Source organism: Zea mays, chromosome 2 (genome assembly GCF_902167145.1).
Source record: "Zea mays cultivar B73 chromosome 2, Zm-B73-REFERENCE-NAM-5.0, whole genome shotgun sequence".
Lineage (NCBI taxonomy): Eukaryota > Viridiplantae > Streptophyta > Magnoliopsida > Poales > Poaceae > Zea > Zea mays.
The window spans coordinates 49,714,635-49,738,358 of record NC_050097.1 but is presented as its reverse complement, the minus strand read 5'-3'; the positions used below and the strand labels follow the sequence as shown (position 1 = coordinate 49,738,358).

Sequence of the window (23,724 nt, the reverse complement as noted above, 5' to 3'; positions counted from 1 at the left end):
TCTAACATTTAAATGAATTCTTTTTCCTCACTCGTGGTCGGTTTCTCGGATTTTTTGGGTGGTTTCATCTCGTCACGAGTGACTCTCCAAACACCTAGATCAACGACCTATAGGTAACAAGCTATTCTAGAACTATAATATGGGAAGTTAGTGCCATTGAAGTGTGGTGGCCTATGGGTATCCATCCCCTTTCTCTAAAAAGTGTCGGCTCTTTTAGCGGTGAGGCTAAAGTGTTTCAAATGAGCTAAACCAGGCTTTGATACCAATTGGAGGAAACAAATGACACCTAAGAGGGGGTGAATTAGGACTTCTAAAACTTTCTCTAAACTAGGCCACAAATAAATACCTAGAGCAAAACCTATGTAGAAGTAGAAGCTCCATCTTTGAAGTTTATTTCTTTGGATCAGAGAAAAAGTAGAAGCTCCATCTTCGAAGTTTATTTCTTTCCTCTTCCTGTAAACCTTGCAGAGCCAAAAGTATATGTGTAATCCTTTGTTTAATAATAAGAAAACTGGAAGAAGTAAGCAATATCTTGCAAGGTCATATCATGTGTTTTGTATTCATGTTTTATGTGATTTACCACCTTATGTTTACCTCACATTTCCTTCATTTAGGTTTACTACAGCGTCATCCTTTATTCAACCTTCTCCTTCGAGAAGGAATCGCTAAAGGAGGAAGATTAAACTTATCTAACTGTGTTGCCTTATTTTTTTACACGAAGGAATAAAAACAAGCGCCCAACAATACCAATTGTAAAAATAAATATATGCCTAGTAAAATCAATCAAGGACATTCCTATTCAAAGTTAAACCAGATGGACATCAAATGAAAGATACCAAATGAAAGTAAGGCACACAACACACAGATTTCACATGTCAAGATGATTATGCAAAATACCAATTGATAGATTAACTTATGCCACAAACAACTCATTACCAATTGATAGTTAAGCAAATCATCAAGAATGAGGCATGAATTAAGTTTTTAAAAATCAGTGCATAAAAGAATATAATCATGAATATTATGCACTCTTAATCATTTTAGCTCACACATAAATTTATCCTAAATATTGACATTACTTTATCATGTCATGCACTCTTAACTTATGATTAGGTACTAATTAAAATACCAAATTGAAAGAAGCTAGTTCCATGCCTTTGCCTTTTTACCTTAATGTGAAGAGGAACTTTTAGCTTGTGTTTTTGTCAAATGAGCATAATCCCTCTTTGTAATTTTCCATGAAAAAGCTCATACAAGATAGTGCATTAGAGACACAAGCAAGGGTTTCTCATTATAGCAACCATAAGTTACTAAAACAAAGAAACATAAAAAATATGGACTAAACTCAGATTTATCATACATACATAATTAAATACCAATTGACACAGGATTATACCAATTGAAGAATGTGCCAATTGAAAGATTAGCATGATTATCTATTTGATTTTAGTTGAGCTTAGTCTTGCCATAATGAGTAAAACAAATATAAGAATCTAATCTAAAGATAATTTGGAGAGAATACATCACTTGGATATATCTTCTTGTCCTTTTGAAGTGAGTACACCTTTTTAAGAGAATCAATCTCAAGTTGTCACACCACATAGATCACTTAGATGAAAACATTATTTTCATAATCCTAGTCATAAAGCGAATTACCATTAAAGAGTGCTTAAAAAATTTGAACTCCTTGCAAATCATTTTTTCCATTAAGAACTTGAGATTATTCTCTTTATGTCTAGGCAACGGCAAAAATTATATACCAATTGATAGAATTAACATCACACCATGAATAGCATGTAGATTGCCATAAGAAATAAATTAAAGCATACACAATCCACAATAAGATGGATCTTTCCAAAAGAAGGCAAATCATTTTAATAACATTTTCAAGTGCTTCAAAATATTTATATGTGACTACTCAAGACACAAGAAATATACCAATTAAAAGAAATGAGCACTTAAGATTACATGTTATTGTTCTTTATTTGGAATTCACCATGTTGTAGGCCTTGATCTTAATTCACCATTAATGAGCTCTTTGGTCCTACAACATAACTTATCTTGAGATGAACATAAAGTTAGAGATACAACAATAATTCATCTTTAGGTCAATTTTAAATAGATAAACGATTAATAATTGATAGCTTGAGTCTAGCTTCATTTTTAACTGTCTCAAGCATCCCAAAAACTTCAGTTCATATCTGGGGACCTGCGAAGTCAAATTTGCACACTTTAGTACCCATCTTGCGATGGGTCCAACAAGGTTAGTTAATAATGACTTAGGTACCCAAATTGCATTTGTACTCAATCTTGGTGAACAAATCACCGTTCTAGCGCAAGTGCTAACTTTGGTTTTTCTAAGAGAATATGAATGAATTGAAATGTTTGGCTTAAAAATTTTACCCTTAGAACAAACCTTTTTAAGATGGCCTTTTCACCACAATGGCAAATGCGGTGCGAGTATTGCTTGGCATTTGCTTCTCATTCTCTTTCTTGATGTTGGTCATATTTGGTGATGCAAGGCTTTGGTTCTCCATGTGGGGACATGAAGCAATCATGTGGCCTTTCTTCTTGCATTTATAGCATATCTTGTTTCCTCTCCTTTTTCTATTCTTGAAGGAAATGGAGACATTGTTAGCACAATCAACATGAACACTTGAATTGTTACATTTATCCTTTCCCATGTTCTTTACTTGTTTCTTGGTTGCTCTAGGAACTTTCTTTTCTTGATGGAGATAGGTGTATGGTATAATTATTCCCTTCTCAAGCTTCTTCCCCATGCGTCCACAGTTATCTTAAAGAGGTCGGGCATGACACTTTCTCTGTAGTTTCTTCACGTTCCTTCTAAGCCTTCTGACTTCTTCCATGAGTTTTTTTCCTTTTGAAACTGAAATTTGTTGCTCAATTGAAGATTGGTTTTTTTGGAGCAACATGGGTTAGCACATGGTAAAATATTTTTTAAATGAACACATGTGCATTGGTGACTATTAAAAAATTTTAAACTAGCAATTACAACCTCATAAGCAGCATTCAACATGATATGATCCTCAATTAATTTTGCTTCATGCTGCTGTGAAGAGTTTGATGTTGAGCTGTAGCTGTCCTTGCTACAGTTTTAGACTTTCAGTTCAATTCCTTTCTCTGATTATGTAATTAGATACTGTCGGAGAGGAAATTCTCCGGCCGGGTGGCGGAGTGCACCCCGCCCTAAATCCTAAGATGAGGAAGGGGCTTAAGGTCTTTGTCTGTCTTGCTAAGCGGTCATCAAACACATGAACACGCGAGAGTTTAGAGTGGTTCAGGCCACCGGAGCGTAACACCCTACACCACTGTATGTTGGATTGCTGTGGAAGCTTGAGAATTGAGAGTCTAAGTTGAGTCTAAGTCGTAACTGTAATACTCAAAGTTGTATACAGAGAATAATAGAGAGATCTCCTCAGTTTATGTGCCTTATTTGCATCATGAAAAGAGCATACATGTAATTAAGAGGGATTAATCAAAACAAATGATTCCAAGATAAAAAAATATGCATCATGTTGGAGTTATATGTTTGTGCATTAAATAAAATAATAAGGACGATGATAATAAAATAATAATTCTAAAGGTTGGAGTAAACCCTAAATTAAAAGTAGGGTTTTTGAAAATGAGAAGAGGAGGAATGATATAAAATATGAATAATATAGTTATATCTCCAAAGTTGGTATTCTTAATTTCACAATATGATTGAAGATAAATTTGGAACAACTTTGAATTTAAAATTCGGATTCAAATTAAACTTAGAAATAGAGAAGAAAAGAAATAGAAAGGAAAAGAATAAAACAACAACCGACTTAGGTGGGCTCACGAGGCGATTTTCGGCCCACTTCCGATTTCACTCGTCTCGGCCCAACCCCGACCGGGCGCAGCGCGCCGACAAAGGGGCCCCACCGGGCAGCCTCCCGCGCGTGCTTGCCTGCCCTCCCCTTTTCGCCGACCTGCGGGGCCCGCTTGGCAGACCCGTCTCCTTCACGGACTCGGTCTTCGCGGCGATAAAATCGCGGGCGCCGAAGCTGGGGGAAACGCGAACCGCGGCGATAAGCTCGGGTCGTACACCCGTTTTGACCCTCTCCTCTACGTATAAGTGCCGGCTGCAACCTCTCTCATCTCTCCTCCTCAATCTTGCGGCGCCGACCGAAAGAAAATCACCATTGCCCCGCGCGCAGAGGAGTGAATTCGCCGCCGCCATCGACCGTTCGCTGCTCTGTCGCCGCGTCCTAGGAATACTGCCCAGGGGAGTTCGCCTGTGCCTAGTAAAGTGGTCCGCGGCCGCAATTGGAAGGAATCGCCAGCGGGCTGGGTGAATTGCTCGTCGGAGCAGTGTTCGTACCGCGCTTCCGCCTCGTGCCGTGGCGCGGCTCTTCCACCTCACCATTGTCGGTAATGAGCACTCCCCTGTGTCCGCCGCACTCTCAATTTCGCTTAGCACCTAGGTAATCGTAGTTTGGTGCTCAGAATCGCTTGGGGGGGGGTTCGCTGGCAATCTCTGTCGCCGGGAAATTGTCTGGCGCCGCCGCGTCCACGCTCGGGTTGGGGACGATTTCGCTCGGCCGTCGGATGGCCAGCGGACGTCGGTGATCGTAACGTAGGATACCCCCTTCGTCGTTTTGGATCTGGCACATTGATCGGAAATCGTGGGGCCGAGAGGGAGTGAAGTGCATCGTGCGTCGTGCGCCATGGATCTGGGATCCAGTGGCTATGGGCGCAGTTGGGTATGTAGTCGGGATCAGCTAATCTGAGCGTTTGATCTCAAATCGGAGGGCCGAAATGCACCCGTACCCCTTCGCGGGTACTTTTTGTTAAAGAGCTCCCTAGGAAATCGCTAATCAACCCGTGGTCCTGAGAACACTATTCTCGGTGTCTCGAAAATCTTATGCCAGAGCCCCTGAGTTTTTCAGATATTGAGGCCCAGTCCAGAGATGTTTAAAAACAGAGAAATATTTATAGAAATTCGTTTTAATACAAAAAGAAATCTAGAAACTTGTAAAGTGCATAGTAAATTCATTTTAACTCCAAATTGAGTAATTCCAGTTGCAATAATTTTGTATTAATATTGTTTATCACCTAGTACCTTTGTTTAACCATGAAACTTGAATTAAAATTGCTCGATTAAATTAATCTATTCTAGGTGCTAAATAATTTCAGAAATTCATAACTCAATAACCATAACTCCGTTTTGATCCATTCTAGTTGCGTTAGTCTCACAATAATATTTATTATCATCTGGTAACTTTGTTTTGTTGTGAGATATAGGTTAAAATTGTTGCACTTAGTTTATTATATACTTAACCACGTGGATCTTCGGGAAAACCATAACTTCATAACTGTAACCCCGAATCTAGCGATTCTTGTTCCCACGATCTCGTAGCGACGCGTAGATTATTATTACTCAGTTATTCTTATGCTTGGTGTGATGTTAATTTTGCCTATACATGTTTGTCTGTATTGCTACGACTAGCGTGAGGTCATGAGTCACCTGAAGAGCAAGTTGGTACCTGGAATCTCAAGTCCCAGGCAAGTTGTGCCCTTGATCACTTCTTTTACACAGTCATGTTCTGATTAATCATAATGATCTGCATAGGTTAATTTTGATGGGACCCAATAGGTTACCCCAGTTTGACAATCTTTATACCTTGATTACCACCACACTTTTTGGGTAGTACCTGCTATTGCTTTATGTGGTTATGGGTATGGAGATACATTTTATTCATGATTATACTTTTATTATCAATTGTTATTTACTGTTCATGATAAGATCATTATGTTAATTGGAACATGGAGAACCACCCGTGAAAACAGTGCTACCACAAGGGTTTATGGACGCCCTTGGCTGACTAATTAGCAAAGCTAGTGGAGGACTACCTTACCCGAAAGGGGCAAGGGCAGTAGGGGAGTGGTCAGTGTAGGGAGGCCCTTGGGATGATTTTGCTGCGATGGCAGTCATGCGGGGGATTCCTGCATTGGAGCTTCCTATAAACTGTAGCGGGTTTTCTAAAGCTAGTGGAACTTTGTAAAGGCCTCGTAGTGTTACCCTGCCTCGCCTCCTCGGTAGAGGTGTATGGGATTGGCCGTCTCTTGGCAGATGGGTAACATGACTTGTGGGTAAAGATGCGCAACCTCTGCAGAGTGTAAAACTGGTATACTAGCCGTGCTCACAGTCATGAGCAGGGTAAAGATGTGCAACCTCTGCAGAGTGTAAAACTGGTATACTAGTCGTGCTCACGGTCATGAGCAGCTCGGACACTCACATGATTAAATTATGGAACTTAAACTCAATTTGTCATATGCATTGCATCGCAGGTGATGTTGTTACTTTTGTTCTACTACTTAATTGGGTTGGTATTTACTTGTACTTAGTAATTGCTAATAAAATTTTGACCAACTTTAAAAGCAATGCTCAGCTCTAACCATCCTCTTTGGTAAGCCTTACACTTCACATGAGCTCCCACGTTTGGCGAGTTCATGCACATTATTCCCCACAACTTGTTGAGCGATGAACGTATGTGAGCTCACTCTTGCTGTCTCACACCCCCCACAGGTCAAGAACAGGTACCACAAGATGAGGCGCATGGAGGATGTTGCGATGTGTTCGTGAGAGGTCTAGGTCGTCATCTCCCAGTCAATTTTGGGTTCTTGGACCCTTGTCTCCTTATAATGTAATTATTTATTTATTTTGTATAGAACTCCTATAATATAGTGAAGATGTGACATTCGATCCTGTGCCATGATTCATCATATGTGTGAGACTTGGTCCCAGCAAACCTGGTGATTATGTTCGCGCCCGGGTCTTGGTGCCCCGAAACCCGGGTGTGACAGTAACGTTGCTTGCCTCCCCTTTTATAGCTAAAGAGGGGCATGTACAAAAGACTCCGAACCCCGACATGTGGGCCCAGAGACATAACGGTTGGAATACCCGGAGCAACTAATGTTGGTCACCATGTGCTATCTCCCTGTGTCCCGACATCCGTCGCTTGAGTAGGATTGGCGTGCAGCAGAAGGTTCCTCGGTATCCTACAAGTCATGATGACTGCTGCGCGCGTGCTACGGTGTGGGCGTACCGCTCGCTGTCTAATTGGACAGGCACGCCGCCAGTAGGGTGGTCTGGTCGTCGCCTACCATCAGAGTGGACGGGGCACATTAAATGCCGAGTCGGTACATCGCCTGTCTGCAGGGCGGACAAGCGGCGCGCGATCTCCGCAATAAATGCAGAGATCGCGTAGCCCTGAGGTCTTACGTCAGACTCTACCCACCGGCTTACATCACGGGCCGTAGGCCACGTGGCAGCACCGGGTCCCCGCCTGAGCAGGGAGCGGAGGCGTGCCTGGCAAGACCCTGACAAGTGTCTGTGTCGGACCCCTGTACGTCATTGACTTAGGCCAGGGTATTCTTCGTCCTGAGATCTTGTCGTGGATGATCCAGACCTCACTTAGGCCTTGTTCGTTTTATGTCAATCCATAGGGATTGAGGGGGATTAAATCCCCTACAAGTCAAAATCCTCTCCAATCCCTTCCAATCCCCCTCGATCCCTATGGTTTTGGAATCAAACGAACATGGCCTTAGAGGGATCCAGGTCCCATTCAGGGGAACGCGCAAGGTCCCGGGTCGTATTCGAAGGTCCAGGTCATGTATGCTGGGGTCCAGCACTTTCTCACGGGGGTCTGGATCCACTGATGATATCACGCTATATGTTACCTTCTCTGGTCATCTGGTGACCCCGGAGTCGCCCACGTGGTGGGGTCGGGCGTTGTTTACCGCGCCTTCTTACTATAGTAAGGGGTACCCCTGTTCCAGGGTACCGGCAGTGACCCTTGGGCCCGCCTCAGGGGAGGTTACAAGCCTATAGGTGGGGCAAAAGCCTGTTTGACGTGCCATTTTCGGGCACTTGCTGACGTAGCCGCCGCCAACCCACCTTCAGTCATGTCGCCTGCCACGTTTGTACCCGCAGCTGGCAGGTACGTGGCCCCCGCTCCCGGTGGTTTCGTTGGGCCGCCATGCTATACGGCCTGGCTATTCAATCCGGATGCACCATACCAGCAATGGAGGGAATCCGTGTGGGTGGGTTAGATAAAAATAATAGTTGCAAGATTAAGCATGATAAGACCACCAAAAAGCAAATCTAGGGTGGGGTGAATTTTCTCTTCATAACTTCTTGAGCGTAAACCAACAGACCGGGTTTATAAGGGCGGACCTTACCGGCCTGGTGTACATATGTGTGCTACCTAGTTACAAAGGAAGAAAACTGCATCCCCCAGTTTTGCTTTTATGGGAAGAACTTACGGAGGTGCTCTATGTTCCAGGGATTGGGCTGAGACTCTCCTTCAGTTGTGGTGAGGCGGACACACCTGGGTTGGCATACTTCCATCACCTTGAAGGGTCCTTCCCAGCTGGGGGAGAGTTTATGGAGCCCTTCTCGGTTCAGTACTAGCCTTAGGACTAGGTCCCCGACCCTAAGCTCCCTACTATGCACGAACCGTTGGTGGTAGCGCCTGAGCACTTGGTTGTACCGTGCATTTCGGATGGATGCTTGCCACCTACGCTCGTCGATGAAGTCCATGTCTTCACGCCGTAGCTGTCCCTGCATAGATTCCTCAAAGGCATGGACCCGAGGGGAACCCATGATGATTTCCGGGGGGACACATGCTTCGGCCCCGTAGACCAGGAAGAATGGGGTCTCCCCGGTGGCTCGGCTGGGTGTTGTCCGGTTCCCCCATGGCACGGAAGGGAGTTCATTGACCCAATTCGCACCATACTTCTTCAAGCAGTCGTAGGTGCGCGTCTTGAGTCCCCTGAGAAGGCTCGACACGGTGCACCACCTGCTCGGATGGAGTGCGTCGTCGCACGCCTGGAGGATCCAGGCCGGCGCTTCCCCTACCTGGCGCACCAAATGTCGGAGAGGGAATTCTCCGGCCGGGTGGCGGAGTGCACCCGCTCTAAATCCTAAGATGAGAAAGGGGCTTAAGCGTTTTGCCTGTCTTGCTAAGCGGACATCAAACACATGAACACGCGAGAGTTTAGAGTGGTTCAGGCCGCCGGAGCGTAACACTCTACTCCACTGTATGTTGGATTGTTGTGGAAGCTTGAGAATTGAGAGTCTAAGTTGAGTCTAAGTCGTAACGTTGCTTGCCTCCCCTTTTATAGCTAAAGGGGGGCATGTACAAAAGACTTTGAACCCCGACATCTGGGCCCAGAGACATAACGAATGGAATACCCGGAGCAACTAATGTCGGTCACCTTGTGCTATCTCCCTGTGTCCCGACATCCGTCGCTTGAGTAGGATTGGTGTGCAGCAGAAGGTTCCTCGGTATCCTACAAGTCATGATGACCGTTGCGCGCTTGCTGCGGTGTGGGCGTACCGCTCGCTGTCTGATTGGACAGGCACGCCGCCTATAGGGTGGTCTGGTCGTCGCCTGCCATCAGAGTGGAGGGGGCACATTAAATGCCGAGTCGTCACATCGCCTGTCTGCAGGGCGGACAGGCAACGCGCGATGTCCGCAATAAATGCAGAGATCGTGTGGCCCTGAGGTCTTACGTCAGACTCTACCCGTCGGCTTACGTCACTGGACGTAGGCCACGTGGCAGCACCGGGTCCCCGCCTGAGCGGGGAGCGGAGGCGCGCCTGGCAAGACCCTGACAAGTGTCTGTGCCGGACCCCTGTACGTCCTTGACTTAGGCTAGGGTATTCTTCGTCCCGAGATCTTGTCATGGATGATCCAGATCTCACTTAGAGGGGGTCCGGGCCCCATTCAGGGGAACGTGGAGGTCCCGGGTCATATTCGGAGGTCCAGGTCATGTATGCTGGGGTCCAGCACTTTCTCACGGGGGTCTGGATCCACTGATGATATCACGGTATATGTTACCTTCTTTGGTCATCTGGTGGCCCCGGAGTCGCCCACGTGGTGGGGTCGGGCGTTGTTTACCACGCCTTCTTACTATAGTAAGGGGTACCCCTGTTCCAGGGTACCGAAAGATACTAAAAGTTGTAATCTACTAGTACAATGCCCATGCATAAAATATTAGTGCACAATGTTTACATAAAAATGAACAACACATATAGTATAACCGACCTCAATATCTCATAAATTCTAACACAAAATGAACTAACAATTTCCAACCAAACCCTAGACACTTATACATGGCACCCACTACAAAAAATCCTCAAACTGCTATGCTAAGCAGGCAATTCAAGATGAATCGAGGATGAATAACATGCAAGTGATTTCGGGTGAAGAAATCCACACCTTTGGATTGGTGTCCTCACAATTAACCAACAAACAAAACCAAATGAAACGAACAACCAAGAATGGATAAACCAGTGCATACTCCTAGATATGTGGAGGTGGATGGTAGTAACAACATGCTATTCCCCGGAAGCAATCGCTGTCACCTTATTATCCCTGACCATATCCCACGCACAGCAAACAAAACATAATTAGAACAGAATCCATACACAAGAAAAAGCATGTCACTTAAATGATTATGAACAGGAAAATAATGTACTCAAAACCTATAGTAAAAAGATAAAACTATAGACACAAACCACGAGAGCGAAACAACTTTACCAATTGAGTGCGATGATGACGAGGCCACCCCACTGTGGCACGATGCCTTGGGAGAGAATTTTGATAGCAATCACGCTGCCAATCACCTGTATGTCGACGCCAACGAGCGCGAGCTCCGTCATGGCCCAAAGTAATGTGCACTATGCAACATCAACGATGCAAATTTACCATTTTGTTTAGTAACTTCTCAGAGGTGCCACCGAGCTTATGAATTCCCTAATGCTCCGTTTGGATGTCGGTATTGAAGGGCATGGAATTGAATTGGTTTCAATACCAAATCAGTCATGATATTGAAATGAGATGCAATTCCAATTTTACTGTTTGGGTGCCACTATATGGAGTTTAGAATTGAGTGGTCTAATTTCGCACAATACAAAGGGGTGATAATCTGAATTGGGAAGGAGAGTTTCTAGTTATAGTCCAATACCACGGAATTGGCTCTCTGATTCCAAAATCTCAATTCTTTTTTTGAATGTCACCGGAGGGGATAGGATCCCCACCTGAATTTCATTACTTTGTGGCCAAAACGCCTATTTTTTTACAGCAAGGGGGGGTTACATCGATGAGATTATGTTACGTTACACAAAACACGACACCAGGCAGCCACAATATGGTAGTCCTCTTGTCGTAGCCTGTGTCTCCATAATTCAGCTTCAGAGCGACACAGTAGCATGGTTGTTGCGAGCGGTGATCTTTCCCCACGGAACACCACAGCATTTCTGCGTTTCCACAGCTGCCAGCAACAGAGAAGGACAAACATGTTGTAGTGTTTTGTCGGGATAGTAGGTGGCCTTAGCAGGCTCAGGAGGACGTTGCTGCGGTCCGGGGCAATCTGGACACCCAAAATACCCCATAAGCGGGAGGCAAAACCGCAATGGATGAAGATGTGCGCCGTGTCCTCGGGAGCTTGCCCACAGATCTCACACGTAGTATCTTGGACAATCCCTTTCCTGGCCAGGTTAACACGGCATTGGACACGACCGTTGTTGACCAGCCAACCAAAGAAACGCACCCGGGGGGGCTTGGTTTTGCCAAACAAAAGCTGACTCGGTACTGTGCGCCCCCTCGCCAATGCGAATGACACGGTAGAGACTCCTAGTGCGCAGGTTGCCTCCAACGGCAGCAATGGGGCAATGGCGTATGTCCGGCGCCTCGGACAGCATCACGTCGTCAAGAGCCAACTGAAGTGCATATCGCTCTTCTACAGCTTGAGGGGTCAGGCGTGGCACAAGGTGTGCTGCAAGGCCAGTTTCCAGGACTTCACGCACGCTGAACAGAGATGGGAACTTGGTAGACAGGTCATCTTCCCCAAGCCAGGCATCAAACTAGAACGCTGTCGACCGGCCATCATTGATCAAGCACGTGGTAATGGATCTGTAGAGAGGGAGCAGGGCGCGCAGGGTCGTCCAGTGGTCACCAGACAGGTCCCCGGTCAGCGTAGCTAAGCAGACGCGCCCCCTGACCAAACAACATATTTTTATAACTTTTTTGATTGTGCAACCAAACAACAGAATTCAGGAAGGCTGATTCCAATTCACAATTCTATGCACCAATATCTACATCCAAACGGGATATAAGCATAAAGTCAGAATCTTTAATTTTGAATAGTGTTGGATGAACATATATTTTTATAACTTTTTTGATTGTCACTAGAGGGAAGAGGCTCCCCACCTAAATGTGTGGGAAATCCTAGGAACGATAGGAATCGAGATAGGAATCGAACCAGGATCGGCCAACTCATACCATAGATCCCTTTATCACGAGCTATGTCTCAGTTCCCTTTTTTTTTGTAATTTTCTAAGTGAAGCAGAAGATCCAGAACACGCAAGGCCATGGCCATCTTATCTAACAAGCATGTGATCTCATGCAACGTCAAAGATGCAAATTTGTGCGGCCTTAAAAATTTTAATACCTTACTTAACAAAGGCAACAATGAAAGAATAGTAGATAATAAAGAAACTATTCGATGAACAAATATTAGGAAATTCTATATGTATGGCAAAGCTCTATACACTACTGTGTTTTGTTGTCCTCTGCTAAAGTTTAGCTCATGTCACATTAAATATTTAAATGGTAATTATCGGTATTAAATATAGTCTAATTAAACAATTAATTTTACAGAACGCGAGACAAATTTATTAAACTTAATTAAGTCTATATTTCATACTTCTAATTAATATTCAAATGTTTGATGTGACACGAACTAAACTTTAGTCAAGGAACCTATTCGTAATGGGTTCCACTTATTAATAGCGTGTTTGGTTTAATGAATGAGGTAGTCCATTATTTTCTCACTTATCACATCTCACTTTTTTGTTTGGTTTGTGAAATAGAATGAGTTAATCTATTAGCATTTCATTCCTCGTAGATAAATAATTATTAATAATATAATAAACGTGTTATTTCTGTCAAATTTGTGGTATGAACAAATGATACATTACTTTATCTAGAATGGATCGGTTTTTTCAAACCAAACAGCCCACCCAGAACCCCGATCATCAATATCGCACATCGTGTCTAACAAACTCTGGATCTAACGGAAACAATAAACACAACGAATTAATAATCACCATAGCTTTTGGGGGCCCATAGGAACGCTGGCGCTGTGACCGGCGCTGCCGACGCACCTGTGTCGCGACGCGACGAGCAACACAACCAGCACTGTCCATGCCGCTGCCATCTCTGCTCGAATCGAATCCTACTGGTCTCGGCTCCGAACAGAGGCCGAAAAAATTGAGGAAACCCGCTGGCAGGTAAAGTCTGAATGGAGAATGGGCTATATATTTTGTAGATAACAGGGTCTTAGTGCCCCATATCTGTCTTTCAAAAAAAGTGCCTCGTGTCTGAAGCTGACATGCTTCATGTGCAGATGGAACAATGTTAATTTTCTGTTTACAGTGCTGAATGGAATGATCCATAATCATGTCATTTTGTTTTGTAGAGCAAGATGATCCATTGAAGCTATCAGGGAAAACCAGACAGCTTGGCCTCATCGTAAGTATTCCTTTCTGACAATTGTTTTAACATTTGTATTCAGTCATTCCTATGTCATTCGAGTGATGTGCATGGGTAGCTGATCATGCTCCATGTAACGTTGGTGTTGAAGTGTCCCATTGTATGCTTCTTGCAAGTTTGTACTCAGTTTGTTAAGGGCTGATTTTGTGACCAGTGATAGATATAGATCTACAGAGAAGAAATTCTCTTCTATTCAATTTTGAATAGGAAAGAGATTCCTTTCTATTTTTTTGGTCACCGAAAGAGATTCATTTCTATTTTTCTGGTCGCCAAATCAGTTCTAAATGATAAGCACCGCCACGCGGATCCCCGACGCCATACAAAATCAACATATATCTACTAAGTAACTAGGCTTACCAGGAAAACAAAAAGATACCTACAAATATCTTGTACGAAAAGAGTTAGGAGAAAGGATTTATTAGTACACAACAGGTTGTAGGTCCTCCACATGCTGCTGGTTGAAATCCAACTAAATCCCCGCATCGAATTCAAGAGAACGGTGTCGAAGCCACATTCAAAGCGAGGCGAAGCGATAGAGACAACATTGGGATGGGGAGGTCGGGAGAGAAAGAAGAGGCAGCGGTTTCCACGGTGCGATCCAAGAGAACGGGGCGAGGCGACGGAGGGGAACAGAGCAAGGGTTCTATGAGAGCGAGGGAAAGCTATGGAGGCAGTGTTGAGATTAAGAGTCTAGGGCAGCGGGTTAAATTAGAGAGAAGTGTAATGACTTCTTTTTCTAAAGGAATGACTGTAGAAATCAAGTAAAAATTTGGGCTTTATAAGAGTAAAGATTATAATCTATTAGCGTGGGGTGTTTGAGAACACTAAAGATAATAGTTAACTGCTAAAATTAGCTGAAGACGTCTAAACAGTCTAGTTAATAGTTCAACTATTAACTATTTTTAGCAAATTAGGCAATAGTTAGTTAACTATTTGTTAGCTGGTTAATGCACTAGTAATTTTTTAGTCAACTAACTATTAATTCTAGTGAATTCAAATATCCCTTTGGTGTTGTGGTTGGTAGGAATTTGGGCCAAATTCACACACTGGTGCGTGTCGAGGTTGGATGATTATCCTTTATCTTAAAAAAATGTGGTGCTTCTAGGAACACGCATGGGCCAACTGTGGGAGCAAGAGTGCAAGAGCACAACTGACTGGTCGATCCACAACTGAAACCCTCCATAGTTGGAGCTTAATCGGGGATGGAAATGAGAATGCATCACAGAAGTCGAATAACACTCAGAAGTTGCACAAGGAAAAGTAGAGACAAAGTGAGAGCAGTGTAGCAGAATCAGGAATGATATTATCCATGAAGTTGGACTGATTTTTATAGCACAGGAGTAGAGCGGTGGATAGAGACATGACAACAGAATGCTAGAGGCCAGAGGTCCCTCTCACAAAAACTGATGGTCTGCAAAGGATTCATGGCATTTTGGCTCATCGGTTGCAGGAGATGAGAAGTGGTTACCAAACCAAAAGGCACAGGAATACAGGATGCAAGGTCCAACCAGAAGTCCATCGAATCAGTGCGAAGTTTAAGCATAACAGATTGGGAATTAGCTTTGTAGATTAGTGAACGCATGCAGGTTCAACAAAAATACGAAACAGCCTGCATCCACCAAACTTGAAACCGGATATACAAGGAAACGAAGCAAACATGCAATTTTCTGTTCCCTTTGAAGCATGCAAGCTTACACCATAAGGACTAGAGTCTCGAGCTGCAGACCACACAAAATAAGTACCATAGCTCGTAGAACTAAATTATCTAGAAATGAGTCCAAAAGAACACGCCCAGCAGTTCAACTAAGGACGTCTAAACACAGGGGAGGCATGCAAGCAAAGTTCATAGAAGCCACTGTGTGACCAAGTGCCAGATGACCTGGACTAAGGATGATCCGGGTCAACCTTGGTGAGTTTTATGTAATTCTTGGGCAGGTCCCCTGACATGCTCCACAAAAGTTCCACCACCTTTTTCGCATCGTCGTCTTCATAGATAATTTCAGTAAGCTTGAGGTTCTTGCACCGGACGTTAAACTGGTTCAGACACCCCTTGCTCAATCTGGCTTTTCCTTTCTTTTTCTTGGGATCTTTTGAGAACTGTTCACATCACAGAAAATGTACGATATTGAACTAGAGAATTAGTCAGGATCAGATGTTCAATGTCAAAAGTGCAGTATACCTTGCAACGGCCCAAAGTGAGCTTCTCCAAATCAGGTGAATGCTGAAGAAAGTTTGCCAACATCTGGAAGTTATCACTAAGATCACATTTTTCCAATAACAAGGTCAAAAGGTTACGGAATTCTGGGAATTCTTCACTGATCACCTGGAATGTATTGTATAGCTCGTTGAGTAACAAAAATGGAACCGCAATATAATTAAGAGCAATAAGAAAACATCGATGAAGACAGCAGTCAAACCATTGTCTGGAAACCTGACAACACCAAAGTTGTCACATTAAACACACTACAAAGAAGCTTGAATTGGTGCTTGCTGAGTCCACTTCCTACACAGTCCCTTAGATAAATTGAAGCCTTGGCAAGAGATGACATCTCATCAAATGAAACACCGAATTTAACAAAATAAGCAATCACATCCAGGAGCAGATAAGCAACAGCAGGGGCCTTCAAAACCAGCGTAATTGTGTTGTAATATTCACTACCAATAATTGTTAAACTCTTCAGCGTGGGTGATGTAATTGTAATCCCATAAAGCCCATTGCATCCGCAATTTTCCAGAATCAAGTTCTTCAGTGTGTGGGATGTGACCTCTTCAAATGTGCACGGGCAATCTTTGAGCTCGAGAACCTCCAAATACGGGCACCCTGAACTGACATGCTTCATGAAACTGCCATCCAGATATACACCGGAGAGGTGTAGTTTTTTGAGGCGCCAAAAGGCTAAGTTCGATTCCTTGTGCATAATGCCAGGATTCTGGGCACTGTACTTTATGCCATGACGGATCCATCTAACTGATGCTCCACGATGATAATATTCATCATCGCTAACATGCAGACGAAGTGTATCCAGGAGCGCAATGGAAATATTATTAGGTATAAGCAGGTGGTCGGTGAAGTCCTCGAAGTGCTCCCGTTCCTTCTCTGTGATGCGGTTCGAGCCGGCGGCCTTGAACTCGTCCTGGTCAATGTCAAGGCATGGCACAGAGCGCCAGAGGTGCCTCCACCTGGTGGACAGCACGCAGGTCTGCACCACCTGACGGGCCCTCAAGAAGGACATGATGTGGTGGATGACACAATCCGGCAGGGAGGTCAGCCTGTCGCGGGCCAAGCTGCTGCTGCCGCTGCTTATACGGAGTCGCTTTCCGATCGCCTCGAGCTCCATGGAATGCTCTGCTCAGTGTACTTCCTCTGTAGATGGCCAAAATGCGGATACAGTAAAAATGAAAATCCTCGTTTGCCCAACTCATCCATTCACACAAAATCTCAATCAATCTGAAAGATAAGATGCTCTAGCGCTACTGGATCAGAAGAGACACACGAATGATTTCGAACACGTGATCTAGCATTGCTATACTAGTAGATTAAAAAACAAAAAATAAAAATAAAAATAAAGAAGGGTTTTTTAGAGCAAAACAAATCATGAAGGATCGCGGAAGGGACCTACCGAGTGCCACAGCCACACGTTCGTCGGACAAGAGCCCGACCGGAGAAGACGGAGCAACCAGGACTCCAGGAGCAAGCTGCAAGCGGGACAAGCTGAAGTGCCAGACGCCTTGACCCTTCGCCTTCCCGAGCGATGGGAGGGGGAAAGAGGAGGATACACGGAAGCGAGGCTTATATAAGGGTCATTTTGCAATTTTGGCTTTGGCTTATCGGTAGTCCGTAGAGATTGAGCATCTCCACTAGTAAAAAAAAGTCTCTAAAATTAATTTAGAGTGTTATTATAAAAAATCATTTTCCATCGAATTTTTAAATGAGATTTCAAAATATATCTATTTAATCATCGGACTTGAGAAGCTATTTCACGCTTCCGATAGTTTATTTTGCACATCAACCGTAAAAGCACTTGTTTTATAGTCATAAAACAAAGACAAACATCACAAACATTAAACAACAAATATCTCGTTGTTGTACGTTTCTTTTAATTAAATGGTGGTCTTTCTTAAAAAGGGAATAACTACTTTCTAAGGCTGTTGAAAGACGAGGAGATGCATGTGACAGAAGCATGAACACAACAAAGGATACAGCTGAAGCAAGAGTTGCAAAGCGGCAAGGGAGGGAAAAAAACCAAGGATGAGATAGGTAAAACCACACCCCTGAACTGAAATGGGGGAGACGACTTTAAAATGCAGGTGCAAGATAAGCATCAAGGTAAATATCGAGAGATGACCTGGGTTAAAGGTAATATCAGATAGAAGCACAACAAGGGATGGGGTTGGGACAAAACTTACAAGGCGACAGAAGGGGAAGCGATCAAGTGAGGGATAGGTAACTCACCACTTCTCAAGCTGGGTTTAGGGATAAGTAACCATCTAGGTAAGGACATAAATATCGCAAGGGTCAAAGGCGATAAAGACAAGGGTGTAAGAGAAAATATACGGCATCGAAGAACCAAGTGTACAAACACAACGAAAAATGGAGTTAGGACAAGGCTTGCACACGATAAAGAAGATGTAGCCAAGGGGAGATAAGTAAAACACCGCTCTCACATTGAGATAGAAAAGAGGAGATTTAAAAAGCAGACCTAAGATAAGCATCAAGGCAAGATCTAGAGATTACAAGGTAAGGGAGATAACAGACAAAAGAGCAACAAAGGATCGAGTTAAGGCAAGACTTGCAAGTGGTAGAGGAGAAGATACGACTATGGGCCAGATAGGTAAATTGTTGCTCTCAATTTGAGGTAGAAGAGAGGGTATTCTTAAAAAGCAGGCAAAACGATAAGTATCAAGGTAAAATCGATAGATGACAAAGGTAATGGGGGTAAAAATTAAAAACACCTCAAGGGATGGAATTAAGACAAAACTTGCAAGGTGACAATGGGGGAAACATTCAAGGGCGAGATAGGTAAAACACCACTCTTGAACTGGGATAAAAAAGAGAAGGCTTTAATGGTTAGGTTCTAGGTAAGCGTCAAGGTAAAGATATAAATATTAAAAGGGTTGAAAGCGACAACAGACAAGGATGTAAGGGAAAAGGTAATAGTCAATAAGTCCTTAAACGACCAATGCTACTCTAGGCTAGCGGTCCTACAGTCAGCACTGCTTTGATACCACGTATGTCACACCCGATTTTGAAGGTAAACCGAATGCAAACCATGTACGTGTGAGGATCAGAAATTCACGTACACAACGATTACATAAATGACTCATCATAGGATAATGCTTCAAATATTAATAAAGAGTAAGTAATAATATTACAGACTAGAGTCATTTAGAAAATATAAATTAAAGTACACAGAATAGAAACGTAGCCAACGTAAATAAACCCACCACAGGCAGCTGACTCGGGGAGGTTGCTAGCCTAATCCACGAACTCATCGAAGTCCTAGAACTCCTGGAGATCCGCCTCGATGCCTTCTTCTTCTTCTTTACCTGAGCATAGGTTGCACCAAAGGCAACCTGGTGTTTTGTGAAAGCAAGGGTGAGTACACATCAACGTACTAAGCAAATGTTCTGTTTGGCTGAGGTGGACTAGCTTTATGTGGAGTTAGGCTCAAAGCATATTTCTTTTACTTTGTCAAGTTTTATTCATTAATATAATCCAAGTTTTATCGTCAATCCCAAGTTATTATCCCAAAGAGTACCTCCTCATAGAGGAAATACCAGACTCCATAGTTAGAAACATCATTAATAGAACCATCATCATCATCTGTAACTCTAATCAAAGGAGCTCCCAAGGCCGTTCATAACCGTGAGCACGGCTGATATATCAGTTTCATTCCTCTGCAGAGGTCTCACTACGAAGCCTTTACAAAGATTCTCTGAAGATGTAGCCGCCCGTTAGGTTTCCTAAATGTACCGCACTTGTCACATATGGTTTTGGAAGGCAAACCGAATGCGAACCATGTACGTGCCAGGATCAGAAACTCAAGTACACAACGATTACATAGTTTCACATCATCACACATTGCTCAACATATATAGCAGAAATAATAATTTATTACATCAAGATGTCCAAGACATCCACAAAGTCATTAACTTAACATAGTCATCAACATAACCAAGGTGCAGAATACGAAACGTAGAGGATAAGGCCTTCACAGGCAGCTGACTGGGGTTTGCCACTAAACACGACTAGAACTCATTGTAGTCATGAAACTCTTCAAAGTCCTTCATGTTGCCTTCATCTCCTCTTGAGCACTGATTGTAATGGGGACAACCTAGGGTTGGGGGGTTAAAGCAAGGGTGAGTACACATCAACATACTCAACAAATGTCCTGTTTGGCTAAAGTGGACTAGCTGTATGTGGGGTTAAGGTTAAAGCAGTTGCTTTTAGTTGGTCAGGTATTTATTACTAGTAGTAGAGCCAAGTTTTAGTAATGAACCCAGTTATTACCCAAAAATAATCCCTCCAAGAGGAAATACCAGAAACCACAGTTATATTCATCATCAGTTACCGTCATCATAAAAGTATCCAAAGTTATTCTAATCAAAAAGGATCTCAAGGCTGCTCTTAATCGTGAGCACAACTGATATACCAGTTTATAACACTCTGCATAGGTTGCACACTTTACCCACGAGCCGTGATCCCTTTCCAGCCTGGGTTTGCAAGACCCGATCTTCACTACCAAGATGAACGGTTAGGGATACACTACATAGCCTTTACAAAGATTCCCCTGGTGCATAGCTGCTCGTTAGGTTTCATCAGTCGTACAAACACAATACTCCTCCCAAAGGTGGGTGACTAACAAAACCAAATCGAATGAACCTCGGCACCCACCCTTAGCAGAGCGAGCACTATGCCCCGGCCCCCATTGACGGCCATCCAACAAAGACAACTACACCATCAAGTTCATCTAATTAATCAACTAAGGGCGGTCCATTCCACCCTCATGGTTGTACTGTTATCCTGGGTGGTCTCTCAACGAACAGGTCCTTACAGAGAGGTACTCAGGAAACAACCTGAGTCCCCTAAAAAATCACAGTTCATCATCATAATCAAGATAACATCATCATATCATAAATATTCTCATCATGTTCGTTGATTAAAATACAGCAATAGCATGAAGCTAACCATAATAACCCAAAAGGTAATCAAGGACAAGGTAAATAAAGACTAGTCAATCCTTAGTTTTCAATTAAGTAATGCGGGACAATGAATTATAAAGTAAGTAGGACATAATGGGTCAGAGGACACTTGCCTTCACCAGGTTGCTGCTCAGGGAAGTCTCCGGCAACACACTCAGGAACCACGGACTGCTCGTTGTCTACGCAAAGCAATCATGCATTCAACACATTGAGAAGTGACAAATAAACAGTACACCAAACATGTACAATCAAGTGAACCCAAATTCAAAAGAAAAGTAACAAACTCAAAAGCGAAGTCTAGGTTCTAGGGTGGACTAATACACCTAGAGGTTTGTGGTTCTCTAAGTACCGCTTAACTCAATAGATCACATAACTTAACCTCATTTATCTTAATGAATTAATTACCAAATTAAAGTTATTCTAGAGATTAGATCATACACTACATGATATTAACTTCACAAAGTTAATCACTTAATTATTATTAGTGTTTTCCCTTTTTAATAAATAAACCATTACTCTACATGCATCTATAGCCTAGACATAAAATTAATACATGTAGACAGTGAAATATTATTATTTAAACAGATAAATAATAATTTTATGAACATTTTGCAATTTGAACCACCCAATTTGGAGTTCATATGCAAAAGATATGAAATAAACAAGTTTTGAATTCAAAATACAAAACTAGGCCTATTTCTATGATAAAATAAAAGGTCGAGGGCTTCTCTGCAAAATTCCAGGGTCTGTGCGCAAAACACACGGACAATGGGTTGATATCTCGAAAGCCAAGGGGGTTTTTAACAAGTTTTCTAGACGAACGGGTACCAGGCGATCTCGACCGCCCAATCACAAATCAACGGCCAGGATTAGATCTGAGCGCGAGCGCGCGCGCGGACGCATAGGCGAGCGCTAACGAGCGGGCCTGGGCAGTCAACAACTGGGGAGGGGGAACGGACTGACCATTCGGGCCCAACGCTAGGGGGCAGAGGCAACTGACGGGTGGGGCCCAGGGGCAGAGCGCAAGGACGCGAACCGGTATCCATAGATCTGGGCCGCCGGATCAGAGATGGACGGTTGAGATGGGGCGCGCGGGGGTTTACGGCTCGGTGACCGGCGTTGCTTCCTCCATGGTAGAGAAGTCGCCAAAGACGGGGCAGACGACCTCCGAGGGGGGGTCTAGGGTCGCTAGCAAGGGCTGGAACTGGTGAAGAAGGTTCGTCAAACTCGTTGGCAGGACTCCGACTGCGAGAACGAGACTGTAGGCGAGAGAATGACGAAGGGAGGTGCTCTGGGCGGGTCGGGTACTCCGATGAGGAATCCCGACCGCAGGGAGGGGGAATCGGGTGCGCTAAGGCCTGGACTAGTTCCGGCGAGGTAAGGGAAACACTATGGACTAAAGCAAGGGTTCAGGACGGGGTATTTAAGAATGTAGCTCAGATATGGTATTCTTCTCTTCTACTAAACACCGTCTCATCATGGCAGAAGCTTAAAGATATGCACCTCACAACTTTCCAAGGTTTCCATATGAAGCCCATCGTTGTACAAGCCTTGTTTCAGTGTATTCAAGAGCAGGATGAATATCACCAAGCTTATGTCCAAAGATTTCTTTGGCTCTAAGCTCAGGCACCAACTGTACCAAATGAAATCATCATCGAGGCAATGATAAAGGGGCTTCTTCCAGGCCCGACAACCCAATACTTCGCTAAATAAACTCCTCAATCCCTAGAGAAGTTGTTACGTAAGATGGATTAATACATTAGTGTAGATAATGATTTTCGTCAACAGAAAGAAGAAGCACAGAGGCACATAGAAACCACTGGGGTCTTCAAGGAAGATTTCACCGTAGGCATGTCCGAAGTGTGCACAACCTAAGCCAAAATGAATATAAATCTAAAGCGCAGCAGAATAGTCAGCAGAATTCATCCCAGGCACTTGGATCGCAACATCCTTCGCACGACAACTTTCATCCACCAGCACTAAGAGGAAGCAGAGAAGGATGAAGCTTTGGTGGAAGGTTCAACAACAATTACTAACCAGAAGCTCTACCGTGTGTTTTATGGAGAAAACAAAGGCCATACTACAAAAACTTGCCAAATAACCATACAAAAGCAAAATAGCTTGTCGCCACACAAACCAACCAACCAAAATAAGTTTTTCGCATATCCTCATACTACTTTCCCTACATCCCACAACACACATCCAGCACCAAGAACTGAAGCCCTAACCTTCGGGCTCTATTGCTTCAACAAACCCTTCACCTAGTTATTGGGTAGCACCATTGACATTTATCCCAGGACCCCCACGGCCCCACCGTATGAGCATGCTTGTTGACCAACCCTAGTTTTTAGTGCAAGATATGCTCCAGCAAGACAGAAGGGAGCCGTCCAAAGCCCGCACAATAAACAGTGTGGTCTCAGAATCCAAGCACATCTACTAGGGACCCGAGGGACCAGGCTAAGGAAACGAAGTTGAGGCAAAGAAACAAGAAATATACTCTATTTTGTTGTTTTGTATTTTTTAAAAGTTTACCTTCGTTGCAAGAGGCAATAAGGGAATGATCCCTACTCAAACTTGTAAATGTAACTCTAAGGTTGCACCATCGAGTGTAACAAAAAAGGAAAAAATATCCCGAAGACCTTTAGAAGAAGGCATAATCAAATGCTTAGTAAAGGCAAAAAGACTCAAAAGTCATTACAAATGGAATGCGAAGTCCGAAAGAAAATCACCCAGTAATGGTGATAAGACTCAGAAGTCGTTTCAAATGAGAATGCAGAGTCAATGGAAAATAAAATCACCCAATAATGGTGATAAAAAGACTCAGAAAGTCATTCCAAATGGGAATACAGAGTCAGATTCAAATGACCTTCGAACGAAAGCATGATCTTTTATAATGTATCTTTGTCACAAT

The 23,724-nt window shown here is 43.5% G+C and overlaps 1 protein-coding gene across 1 annotated transcript; it reads right to left on the bottom strand.

The window, feature by feature from the left end:
* Positions 1-15,224: 15,224 nt before the first annotated feature.
* Positions 15,225-17,401, bottom strand: LOC103646420 (MEIOTIC F-BOX protein MOF). The gene is made up of 4 exons (XM_008671157.4): positions 17,231-17,401; positions 16,028-16,974; positions 15,790-15,933; positions 15,225-15,707 (listed from the first exon to the last, which is right to left on the bottom strand). The coding sequence occupies exons 2-4, from the start codon at positions 16,946-16,948 to the stop codon at positions 15,495-15,497; spliced, it is 1,278 nt and encodes a 425-aa protein (XP_008669379.1). The 5' UTR covers positions 16,949-16,974; positions 17,231-17,401; the 3' UTR covers positions 15,225-15,494.
* Between the last annotated feature and the right edge of the window lie 6,323 nt (positions 17,402-23,724).